Source organism: Zootoca vivipara, chromosome 5 (assembly GCF_965207765.1).
Source record: "Zootoca vivipara chromosome 5, rZooViv2.hap1.1, whole genome shotgun sequence".
Taxonomy (NCBI): domain Eukaryota; kingdom Metazoa; phylum Chordata; class Lepidosauria; order Squamata; family Lacertidae; genus Zootoca; species Zootoca vivipara.
Window position 1 is genome coordinate 47,225,462 of NC_142588.1, and position 12,681 is coordinate 47,238,142.

A 12,681-nucleotide genomic window follows, 5' to 3' on the forward strand; every position below is an offset into this window, starting at 1 on the left:
AAGTAAATTTCAATTAATAATGATATTCAATTTTACTTGTGTGGAACACAAACCATAAAAACTTGGAACAGAAAGGCTGTGGTATTTAAGGCCTTTTGTCATTTAGAAACAGCACATCACAATTCCCCTCCCCTCCAAAGAGGCAGTTTTTATCTGTTTCTGTTCACAGAAAAGAAATAATAGTTAAAAATAGTTATTTCACAGAAGAAATAATAGTTTAAAACGGAGATAAATTGCTGCTTTGGGAAACCATTGAAGAGCAAAATTTTGTTCTTTAGCTCATCATGATGGTGCTTCTTTCTTTCTTTCTTTCTTTCTTTCTTTCTTTCTTTCTTTCTTTCTTTCTTTCTTTCTTTCTTTCAAAAAAGCTACCTTCCACAGAACACTTTAGGGGTTACCCATGTATAAATGCAACAGTGAACTGGTAAGCCCATAAAGAAAATGGCTTCAAAACTCCTTTCATTTTTGAATTTGCTAAAACGTCCTTGTAATATATCCCACTTGATTGACTTTGTATTGTTCTCCCTAGGGACATTACTCTGTGTAACTAGATTCAGTCAGACAATTCAGCAGTTGTCCAGGTGAGATAATCATTCACTTCAGCTGCCGAGTGCTTTGACTAAGTCAGAGAGGCCGGAGGCCGGCATTCAGTGTTAACCTAAGCTGAGGAAATGCTAGTTAAATCACTGAAATTGAGGTTGAAGGAAACTGGTTTGATTGATAGCAACACCATTGGTTTTGTGTTTTGTGAGCTAGTAAAATATTGCCTTCCTGCTCTTTTCCCTCCTTAAAGCATGCTACTTTATCAGGGTACAGAATAATCACTGCCAAGTTTATGCCCCTCCAATTCAGCCAATTACGATGCAATTATGATTTTCTTAAGTTTGCAAATGGATGTTCTCATGGGTATTACCCATCACACATGGGCTAAACAAACTGCTTAAATAACTTGGCAAAATAGTGATGTGGCTATTTTTCACATCATTCAGGGCAAACTCCAGTCTGCTGTAGTCAGCCGGTCCTGGTTTCCTGATGGAAATGTTGTAAGTTTGCCAGCATGTGTTTGTCCCATTCACCCTTTACATTTTTAGGCACACACTTCAGTTAGGTACAGAATAATGTATATGAAAAGTTCCTCATAGGTCATAGATCATAGTTCACATAGTAATTTCTGAATGCAATTTCATTATTACAAGTGGAACCAAACCAGTCCCTATTAAGTTCAGAAAGCAGATATACTGCCTTTGCTATCATTGCAGACAGCATCCTTACAAATCTGTTTGGCTCCTCTTGTTGCAGAATATAAATATTAACTGATATATAATTGCATTTTCACTGATTTGGAACAGAGGATATCTACAGCTGAAAGCTTGTCAGTGGCTTATCGCTGGTTCTGAGAATTTTCCTAGCAGATGGGAGAAGCAGGGAAGATGAACGGCAGTGAAAGATTTTCAGAAATAAACAGCAACAGTTCCCTTTCCTCCCTTTGGAAATGAAACCTAGACTATGCCTGCAGAGAAACAGGGTGACAGAATCCTGGGGTACCACACGCCTTCAAGGCTACAGAGGTATGTGCTGCATTGTATTATTAAAAAAGCCTTTTGCAAATTAAGTACCTCAGGGAGAGAGGTTTTGTCTCAGCTTGCTCCCTGCAGTGTTAGTTTCTCCTTGCAGAGAGCAGTCAAAAATATGATCCACCTGCAATTTGAAGTGGCCTAACCCATTCAGCTTGGGACGTTTCTACCTGCACATATACTCCAGCTGTTCCTTGAAGCTGCTGCAATATCCTTTTCCTGTTGAAAGGGAGCCTTCAAAGGTCTGAACAGGGAGAGGTGGACTACATTTCACTTGGTAAGCACTGTGCTCTAGTGCGAACATGACCAACAACACTAATATGAGTTCTGGCTACTGCTAGCACAGCTAACCACTCTTGGCAACAGCTTTATATCTAGCTTCTGGCAAGATTCCATGGTAATTATTACAGAGCAGCTGAAATCTGTGATAGATGACAAGTTCTGTTTAGAGTTCTGAAACCACAACATTTCAGCTTGGCTTATGGTGCCCTGAACATACGACAAAGCTATATCGAACTCACAAAGAGGCATGGAAAGAACCAGGGCATGCAGTCCTGAGCATTTTTAAAAACTTCAGCCTCTACAGAATATGACTGCAGTAAGCACTCTGATGCTTCAGAAGCCCATCCAAATCCAATGGTTTGAGGATCGTATCATTAGAACACAATTCTGTTATGCTTCGCAAAAGAAATATATTTGAGCATGCAAATACAGGCTCCAATGAAGTCTTTTAAATGAGGTAATACTAAGGTAGAAGAGGTATGTATGATGAAATGGTAGCTACTGCCATAAAACACAACACGCTGGCTAATTTCCTCCCACCTATGTCTAGTGTAGGTCTCCTGCGAACACTTTAATGACAAAAAAGCTATAATGGGGTACACATTAAGGCTGATTTAATGGCAGCAAAAAGCCTTTAGAGTGGAGAGGTATTTTTTGCGATGAGCCTTGTTGGTTTACACCTCAGCTGCATAAAGAAAGTACTTTACCAACGCTCGTTTAACAAAGAGTCTTTGAATATGTGCTTGCAGCCACTAAAATTCAGAACATTCCAGTGTGCAGCATTACATACGCCCCAAATGAGTGAGGCATTCTTGGACCAAAAAGTGCAAGTGGGTGGCTGACTTCGTGCAAGCCTGTTGGGGTAGGAAGCAGTGTTATGACAGCATGGGATAATAAAACTTAGTGTGCTCAAGAATCACTTAAGAGGAATGTGTTTGCCCTCAATATCTCTCAATTGGGAGTGGGGAACCAAGGGGCCAAATGTGGTCCTCAAGGCCTCTTATCTGCACCATGGGCCTCTGCTGAAACTCTAAGCCAGGCATCCCCAAACTGCGGCCCTCCAGATGTTTTGGCCTACAACTCCCATGATCCCTAGCTAACAGGACCAATGGTCAGGGATGATGGGAATTGTAGTCCAAAATATCTGGAGGGCCAAAGTTTGGGGATGCCTACTCTAAGCCCTCCGCAACCACACCCCTTTGCCCTGAGCCGCATTCCTTACCAGCCCTGCTTTGCATCTGTTTCTGCCCAGCTGCAATGTGTCTTTGAACTGGATGGATTGAGTGTATGTAGAAATGAGTCTATTGTACAAATCACATTTGTTGCTTTGCTAACTTCTGCTTCTGCCCCACTCTCCCAGAATTAACGCTTGGCCTGAAAAAGATTGTCCACCCATTTTAAAAATTACCAACATGGTTTAAAAGCTGAATTTTCTAGCTATCTATATTATTCCCATAAAAAGGCGAGGCAGAAGAAACATATAAGTAAAACGATGAAGCCCAACGTCCACTTATTAATGAAAGGAGTGATTTTAATTTAATGAAAGGAAATGGGGGAGGGGCTGGATACAATGCAGGTGAGGTGTGATACCAATATTAGGAGAAGGTTCAGCTGGGAGGGTTATATAAAAAAGCGGAATGTAAATGTAAAATCTGGTCACTTTGTATTCAGAGACAATAGCCAAACTTAAAAATGCACAAACTTCAGCAAACATAAGGCATCACTCTGTTGAAATTATATTAATTTATTTTTAAGAATATCCCTTTTAATCCTTCATGCATGCTTTTTAACAAAAAACGTCTGAATTGTATCTGCTGACACAAGTTACCACCGTGTGCTCTCTAATGTGGCTGTTTCAACCATCCTTCATGGGTTTATTACACCTTGGCAAACATTGTCAGCAAATGAACTACACCAAGTTCAATAGGAAAGGTTTGCTGAACACCTCCTGTTTAATGTAAACAAGACGGGGGGGGGGGAGAATCCAGGAGTATATATTGATAGATAGACAGACCTTGTAACACTAGGCAACAGGGCACAGGCATTATTAATCATGGTTATACAGATGTGTTTGTTGAGAGATGCTAATCTTAATTTCTCACACAATTGAGAACAGTGGATGTGTAGCTTCCGCATTGTACTATCCTGTTTCTTGTGCCAAGTTAAATAAGGATGTTATTTCACACTTGAAAGCTTTGCTGCATTCAGCAGCTCATGGTGAGCAGCTGCCATGCATTTATAAAGGAATGCCATGATTACTGTGCCCTGTAGAACACAGTGTTACAATCTTTGCACCGGCAATACCGCAAGCAAGTGCTGGGTTGCAGTCCATTAGTATACAAATATACACACGTAAACAGATGATGTACAACCAGGCTGAAGCTGTGACTTGTGTCACAGCTTCAATATTGCACTGATGAATACATTATATCAGAAAGCTACAGTTAAAAGATGACACTACTAGGCAGACAACTACAGTTATAACAAAAATAGCTTAAGAGGAAATGGCTATTCCAGTAGACGTCTCATGTTGTTACAAAACTTTCAACATCAGAATCTAAATTAAATAGATACAATAGATGATATAAAGGTGCCTTTATTTACATAAATGTGCATGAGGGTAAAAACTGAAATTGGATCTGTATCCTGGAATCAAACAATTCTAGCTTTCCTCATCCACTCTCATATAGAAACACTGTTTTATCTGTAATGGGACCAAGAACTCAATGGTTAGCACAAACATCTTAATAACCAGAGGCTGCTCACTACTTCTGGAGAACAGGCTGTATGTTCTTCTGACGGATAATAAATAACCACACATGCATCTCCATGTGTGCACACATGCATGCACATAAACACACTCATACACACCAGAATAGGGGTAGTTATGACATGCATAGATTCAACCAATTCAAACAAGGGCCCAACTAGGCTTTAAAATAAAAGTGCATGAAAACAAGTTATAAAGACGTTAAACAAGTTCCATTTGGGAAGGAAAATTCAATTGTTTTTACAAAAATAAAAAGGTTGCTGCTATCAATTTATGGGTTCAAGAGAACAATTATGATGCCAAGAGAAAGAGTTAAAGTGTTTCCTAAATTTGTGCCAGGTATTATGACAAAAAGGGCATGGGAAAATGTTGGTGTCTTCAAATGACATCAGCAGGGTTACATCCCGAAAACAAGAGAACTTCCTGAATATGCAGGCTATGTACAATCAAGCTTGGATCTTGATGTTTCTAAAAGCAAACTGAACTTTAATGTTAGATATCCTGCTTGCACTAATAGATGTATCCTGTATCATTTTTATTTATTTATTTTTATAATTTGATCCAGCATCGTTTGAATAACTTTAGCTATCATGAATAGCTAATTACACAGTTAGCTTAAGTAAACCTTTTCCCTTATACTTTTGAACACCAAAACTTAAGTCTGCCTCCCACTTACTTTGGGGTATCATTAGAGAACCATCATCAACTTCTGTGGGACTCCAAAAGGATTTCTCTAAAATGCTACCTGCAATGCAAAAAATGTAAAAAACTGTTCAGACCCACTTCCACGAATCTTTATTTTATAACTTCTTACCCAATATCTATCTGAAAATTGTCTTCTCAGGAAGAAAATTCTGAGCCTCATCTTATGTGTAGTTTAGTTAGTTGTATTTGTGAGTCATATTCAGTAACTTTGGTGCAAAAACATTTAAAAAATCAATGTGCTATTATTCAACTAGGGAGGCAAATATCTTTATCAGAGAGTGCAGATGAATATACTCTGTCAGGCAGCTCCTTGGCCATATCTCATTTATAATAAAGGCAGCTCAAAATTTTGCTCCACAATTTTTGATATTTGTGTTTCCACCACAGAGGTCTGCTGATATAACTACTGGTAAATTATCCCACTTTCCAACACTTGGCCTTCATGCTCAGCAAGTTTCTGTATCATTAGAACTTCCTGTGGTACAAACCAGAGTTTACATCACTGGAGCAAAATTCAACCACACTTACAGCAACCCTGATAATATCTGAAGCAGGCAGCAATTATGTTAAAAGGTTATGAGCCTGTAAAAATTACACTGAATACCCAAGAATGAGATTAATGGAACAACTGTTTAGGAACCAAATTATGTGTTGTTAATACCATAGCATTATGTCAATTAACAGCAAATGGGTGAGAAAGAGCGCTCCCACCCCATATCTGCATCTTCTTGTTTTCTACTGAGAACAAAAAGATTATAGAAAAACTATATTAAATCCAGGGTAGACAACATGTTTGTTTGGAGTTTTCATCCTATGAAGAACTGACAGAGATGAGTCAGAAGAAAGAAAGAAAGAAAGAAAGAAAGAAAGAAAGAAAGAAAGAAAGAAAGAAAGAAAAGAAAGAGGAGAGAGACCATTGGCAGAATCAGGTGGTTCAACTGCTCCTTCCTTTTACTCATCTTCTAGCTCAGATTGTCTGGCAAGGAAATCTATTTTATGACTATGGCAAAATGAAGGGATCTTGTTTTCTCCTTGGCTTATAATGGATCCCTGTTGCAAACAGGAAGATCACAAAACTGAAGTCTAAGCATGCAACAACCTGCAGAGAATTTCAGCCTATATGCACTATGACAATTGGTATCAGACCCAGCTGTCCCTTGGCTTGGATGCTTCAGTCATTCAAATTAGCCAAGTAATAACATATCTGAAAAGCACAAAACAATGATACTGCCAATCCTCAAGGCACAGGATACTCTTCAGCCAACTAATCATAAAAAGAATCTTAAAAGCCCTATAAAGTGACCTGTAATACTAGCATTTTTGTAAATGGGCATTTGGATCAAATAATCCAGGGCTCCAATACAAAATAGAAGGCAAATAAAGTTATGCGGCATAACAAAGGAGAATAAGCAAGGATTCAAGGAAAACCAATACTTGAGTATACTTGTGGTCACCTGTTTTTTGTGTAACAAAATAATAATAATCAGTGATCAACAGGAACATCACAATGAACAGGACTCAACATGAAAGATACACAAAGAAAAATGATTTGTTATACTGTGTGTGCATTTACAACTTCTTATTTAAATACTTTACAATGCTTTAATCACTTACTGGTTTTCATTTAAATGGATAAAACACACATCAGCTATGAAACAAATGTATTTTTTAAAAGCCTAGGCACCCTAAAGTATATAAAAATTCCTACCTCCTAGAAGGTTATTAAAATAAGAAAACCTTTAAACTTAAGTTTTCATGTGTGCATGAAGCTTGTTGTGATCTGTGATATCCCATTGATTGCGTTGTAGGTTGAACATCCATTTTCCTCTCCCATATGGTCACTACCAATGAATTTAGTATTTCAATTTAAAGGTGTCCCATATGAATCCTCCAAATGAATGCCAAGGCTTTCCTTTTTGTTCTCCTGCCTGGGAAGTTAGCAGTCTTTTCTGCTTGAATCTCGTAGCCAGGATGCTCAGAGCAGCTTTTTATGGCGTGGACGAGGCATGGTATTTCACAAATGCGATTGCAGCCAGCTCTTTACAAAATTCTTCCAATACAATTACACCTTCTAGTAATGTCATGTGGTCAACACTGCGGAGATAGGATGAGGAATTATTAGAAAGTCACACATGGTACCTCTTGGAATAGGCTGGTCATTAATATACTTACATGGGCCCTTCAGGTTCTAAGCCAAGGAGACGCTTCCTGACCAGCAACAATTTAGGTGTGAAGTCGGGTATGCGCTGGATCCTCACCATGAGATCTGCAACAACCTGCATGTCATACATATGAGAGCGTTGAACAAAATGAAGCAAAGAGCAAGCTAGTGTGGAAGCTATTGGCGTTTGCCTCTAGGGCTGCCAGCTCAGTGTTTAGCAGTCTAAACACTATCAGAAACAGAGATGTGGGGCAAAAAAAACTTTTCAAAAGGGAACATTTTCCATGACTTTTTCTGCAGAAAATATTCCATTTCTAAAAATTCAGTGTTTCAGAAAATTAATGAATGAATAATATAATAATAATAAAAAATGAATGGCAATACATAAGGCAAGCTTGTTTCAAAGCTGTCGGTGCATGTTTTACAGGTTACTTTCCCTAGAGTGTGCGAGAAAGTACATAAATGTTTCATTACTTTGTAAACAGGTGAGTAATATAAAACCACAAATACACATAATCATCAAGCAAAAACTGCAGCTACAAATACATCTTCTAACTGGTTTGATCTGACCTGCACAGCCAAAGCTAAAATTCTTATTTCACCTGAGACTGTGTTTTCAGCTATGTTTACAAAACAGAAGTCAAACAAACATGCTAAATAAGATCACACACTATTTATCTCATCAGAAAACTTCCCAGGAAATTTTAAAACTAAAAAATTCCCAGAAAACCTGCATCACACACTGGTCAGGAACACATAATATGTTACATTTTTTTCACATAATCATATCTGTCAAAGGAAGTATAAAGTATGATATGTGCTTGATGTAATTACCATGCAACAAGTGCTCACTCGTTGCAAGAAAAACTAATGGTTTCTCCTACAAGGTTCATAAAATGTTAACTTTTTCTACTTGTAGATTGCAGCTGTTCCAAGGAAAACATATCATAAGCAGGCATAGGCTGCAATTCTATACCCACCTACATGGGACTAAGTCCGATTGATCTGAGTGGTACCTACTTCTGAGTAGGGAGGTACAGGATTGCACCCAAGTGGATTTGGCTGGTCCCTAACTGAAAGATGAGGAGCTGCATTACAAAAATAGGTCGACCATCTGAAAGGTGTCTTGGCATCATTTGTTAATCAGTCACAGATATTTTGTGTCACTGTTCAAGTTGAATATTCTTCGTTTACTTACCCTGACAATGACTGAAAAAAGAGAGCGACATCCAGAGGCTAGATTTACATAGGGATCCAAAAGGTATTCATGGATGTGTGGATGAGGAAACAAGGCGAGCTTGGACAACACAGACGTTACTTGTAAATTGACATCATATGGCTGTGTGAAAAAGCAAAATAAAAATAATAATAAAAATAATGTTTTCCAAATGTTTACATTCTGTGCAGTATAGTTTAGGGGTTTCCAAAATGCAAAAATTGCAGCATGTGATGGGCAATGTGAGGCACATTGTTAGAAATATCTTGTGTAAGCAATATCAAAACTTCCTGCACAAACCCCAAAACCATTACCCTAGGAAAGTCAATTGCTGTGTTTTCTGTTTCTTTTGTTTAGAACAATTATCGATCTCATGTGTTCTCGAACTGCAAACATAAAGGGAAAGGCAGGTGTGTGATGGAACAGCTGTGACTACTGTTTTATAGACAGGGGCTATTTGTGTGTTGGGCATGCTAATTCAGTATACATGATACCTGCACACCATACTGGTGATTGTGGTCATTTCAGTTCCTGAAATCTAAATGACAGATTGGGAGCAACACAGAGAGATCAGTATGTCTTGTGACTGCTCCCCAACCTCATTCCTCCATTTTAAGCCCTACAGCTAAAAGTGGAGAATTTTTTTATCTTGGGGGAAAAGGTGTTTTAAAATCTGGAAATAAAAACTGTTTTCCAAATGTACAACCCCTTTCGTGAGCTGACCTTCAAATTCTCTCCTACTTTCTTCTGCTTATTGTTTCTTCATGTTATTTCACTGCCTATTCTACCTCCATAATGTGTCAGAGTGATTTGATGCCAGAAACATGGAAAGAAGAATTCCCCAGACTGGGTGGTAGTGAACTGATTATTTACAGCCTACCGAACCGTATCACCAGCACGGTGAGCTGAAACAAAGCAACTGGCAAAAGGCCATCAATATTAGCCATATTGGAACAAATACACAGGAAGAAGTTGATTGTGAGCTGCCTGGCAGCCAAAAAGACATAATTGCTCCCGGAGGGTATGTACTTATAGTTACAATTACAGATTGACTGAGCCAAAACCACCAAGAATATGAAGCACCATCCTCTGGATACAGCCTTACTGAGGGTAAAAGCAGCACTAGGCCTTGTCTACTAGAGCAGCAAGTAGTATTTAGGGCCATCACCCAAGTAAATAGATTTTTATTAATTAGTCATAGGAGTTTGGATTCATTAATCAAATAAAAGTATAAACATTTCAAAGAAACAGGCATTGGCAGCATTCACACATCAAAGTGAAGCACAATTTAATGGTTTGCCGTGAGTGCACAAAAAGCTCCTGTTTTGCTCCTGCCCTCTAGCCTGTGGGAGCAACAAGCCATGCTCTCTAGGCTCTTTGCTCTAGACCGTCCATAATGTCAAGCCAAGCATTGCTCTTTGCTGACCAATCATGGTTTATTGGGAGTGAAATGAACCACAATTCCCTATTCGGATGCAATGCTAAGACAGGGATTGTGGTTTGTTACTGCTACCGGGTAGACAGAAGGATTGAAGCAGGAGTGATCTCCACGCTGCTCATGGTAAACCATTAACTATGGGTTATTTCTATTTATTTACGTAATTTTAAAATCACTTTATATCCAGAAATTTCCAAGCAATACACAAAAAGTCATTCAGACAACAACAGACAACAGTATAAAATACGTATAACCCAGAAATTTCCCAAAAGCATGATATGCCATTACATGTGACCTGGACCACGATTTCTTTGTCCAGCAATTATCCATGCATGTTACAGCAAAGACAGCCCAAGAAGAGGCATTCCCTCCTGCTGCATGAGATGAAGAGGAATAATACTTCTGCTTAAGATGACACTCGTGAAGCCTGCTTTTGTCACATACTTGAATTAAGAATAATTAACATCCTTTTGAAATCCTGCTATCTGATTTATGTGCACTTTCTCTATAACTGACCGAAGATTGTGAACAGTTCATGTAACTGATGAAATTATGACGCCCTAATTACTGTGTAGCAAACAGGACCAGCCCTAGTGCTTGCACATAAAAGAACATTAGAACCATGAATGCAGAACAGAGTGAAGAAAAGAAGACTACAAGTAATAAAATCCTACTTGAAGAGTGAAATTACATACAATATGGGAGATCCAGTTCATAGATCTCCTGTGATGATTCTTAAAAAATTTAAAAGCCACTACATGGTGTGGTTGGGGATGCTGTTCATTGTTTTTAAAGATCCTTCCCCCCCTTGCTGTTTTCCAATTTGAATCCTCCTCCCCATGGCAGGAAACAAAGACATACTCAAAAAATGTGTGTGTAAGATATTATGGCACAAAGCATTAAACAAATTCATCTCATCCCCACTCCCCTGAATATCCTGTTCACATGTCTACTCCATCACATCTAGTAAGGTTCTAACTGCATTTATATTCTCATTTTCTTTCATTCAGCAAAGTGAAATAGACATTTGCAGGTGGTCAAGCCATCCAGTGGCAGCCCACGGCACTGCAATATAGCTGTTATGCCAAGTCTTTTTTGTTGTAATGTTTTTTATCGCTTTCTATAAATTGGATGGAAGAATTTCTGGTCTGCCCAAGTAGAAGATTTTTAAGGGAAAGGAAAAAAATTAGAGAACTCCAACAAGATCCAGACACTCTAGAATTAACTACTATATTACTCTCACAGTAATCAAAACATTGGTATGAGAAAACACACTGAATTTAAGTTGTTCAGTGATTTCAGTGGGTCTACTTTGAATATTACTTTTACTTAGTTGGATCTCAGCCCAAGGGCTGCAAGTGGCTTTTAGCCAACTTAATGGCAATGTCTTTTAATGGAACTATTGTGTAATTTGGGGGCTTCATTTGCAGAATTGCAGTTGTGGATGTATAAGGGAACAGAAGAAACTGATTTTGTACAAACCAAGTCGCCTGTGCATTATAAACATGCCACGTAGCATTAAGAAAGCCTGCAGAAAAATCAGGATTCAGTGCCAGATAAATTATATTCAATTGTATCGAGGTCCGTATGTGGCATAATTGTTAAGCTAACTAATAACAATGGCATCAAGTTTTGCCATTTTTTATTTGAGTTGACTAGATCAACAGTCTTCTATACATTAGCATTTTCAAGCAATTTATCCCTACAGGAGGGAAAATCATTTCAGCTCAACATTTTTTTTTAGTAGATGAGGGGTTTAGCAATTTCCCCACCCTACTGCATATTTTAATTCTCTGTGCATCAGCTAGTGCCCTTGACACAGGAGAGAGAACAGGAGCATGCTTGACTGATCCAGAAATTTTGTCATTCTGACAGGTACTATATCAAATTGACACCATACCACAATAACCCATAGCCTTTTTTCTTTGCAATACTACTAGATACCTTGTTCCCCTGACAATCTTTAGGTAAGGACTTTTTTCCCTTCTTCTCTTTACTATTAGGGCCTCATCACCTAGATCAGTTTTTCATATGTATGAAGATTAGTTTTCATAAAGCTGTTGAGACTCAGATTTTAAGCCTCAAATCCAATATTCATTTTACATGAGGAATGGGTAGAATGGGTGTTTAATGGAAGCTACTTCAATGTTACATTTTCCTGGTGAAGATATGAAAGAATCAGACAGAAGCTGGCTTCAGGTTGAAATCATTATGCCACAAGAGTGGTCTGGTGGAAGTCAGACCATGTGTCCTAGAGCAGACCTATTTATTTAAGCCACAGGACAACACAGGTACCAAAGAAACTGCCTTATGCCTGATCAAACTATTTGTCCCTGTAGTCCAGGGTTTACTCTGATTCAGAGCAGCAATCTTGCGTTTCAAGCAGAGGTCTTCCCTGTCACCTACTACCGCAACTTTTTTTTTTTTTACTAAAGAAGCAAGACTGAGCTTGCAATCTTCTCTAGGCAACACATAGGCTCCACCTATGTGCTCCTTGACCATTTTTTAGACTTTGTTTTTGCTGGAAATGGTTTA

General features: G+C 38.5%; 1 protein-coding gene across 2 annotated transcripts in view; it reads right to left on the bottom strand.

Annotated features, from left to right (window-relative positions):
* Positions 1-3,580: 3,580 nt before the first annotated feature.
* FHIP2A (FHF complex subunit HOOK interacting protein 2A) overlaps positions 3,581-12,681 on the bottom strand; it is a 33,960-nt gene continuing 24,859 nt past the window's right edge. For both annotated transcript variants that reach the window (XM_035133087.3, XM_060274758.2), the window contains 3 exons: positions 8,691-8,831; positions 7,504-7,607; positions 3,581-7,425 (listed from right to left, as the gene is read on the bottom strand). In XM_035133087.3, the coding sequence (XP_034988978.3) occupies positions 7,320-7,425; positions 7,504-7,607; positions 8,691-8,831 (351 nt within the window). In that variant the 3' untranslated portion in view covers positions 3,581-7,319. The remainder of the gene's footprint in view (positions 7,426-7,503; positions 7,608-8,690; positions 8,832-12,681) is intronic.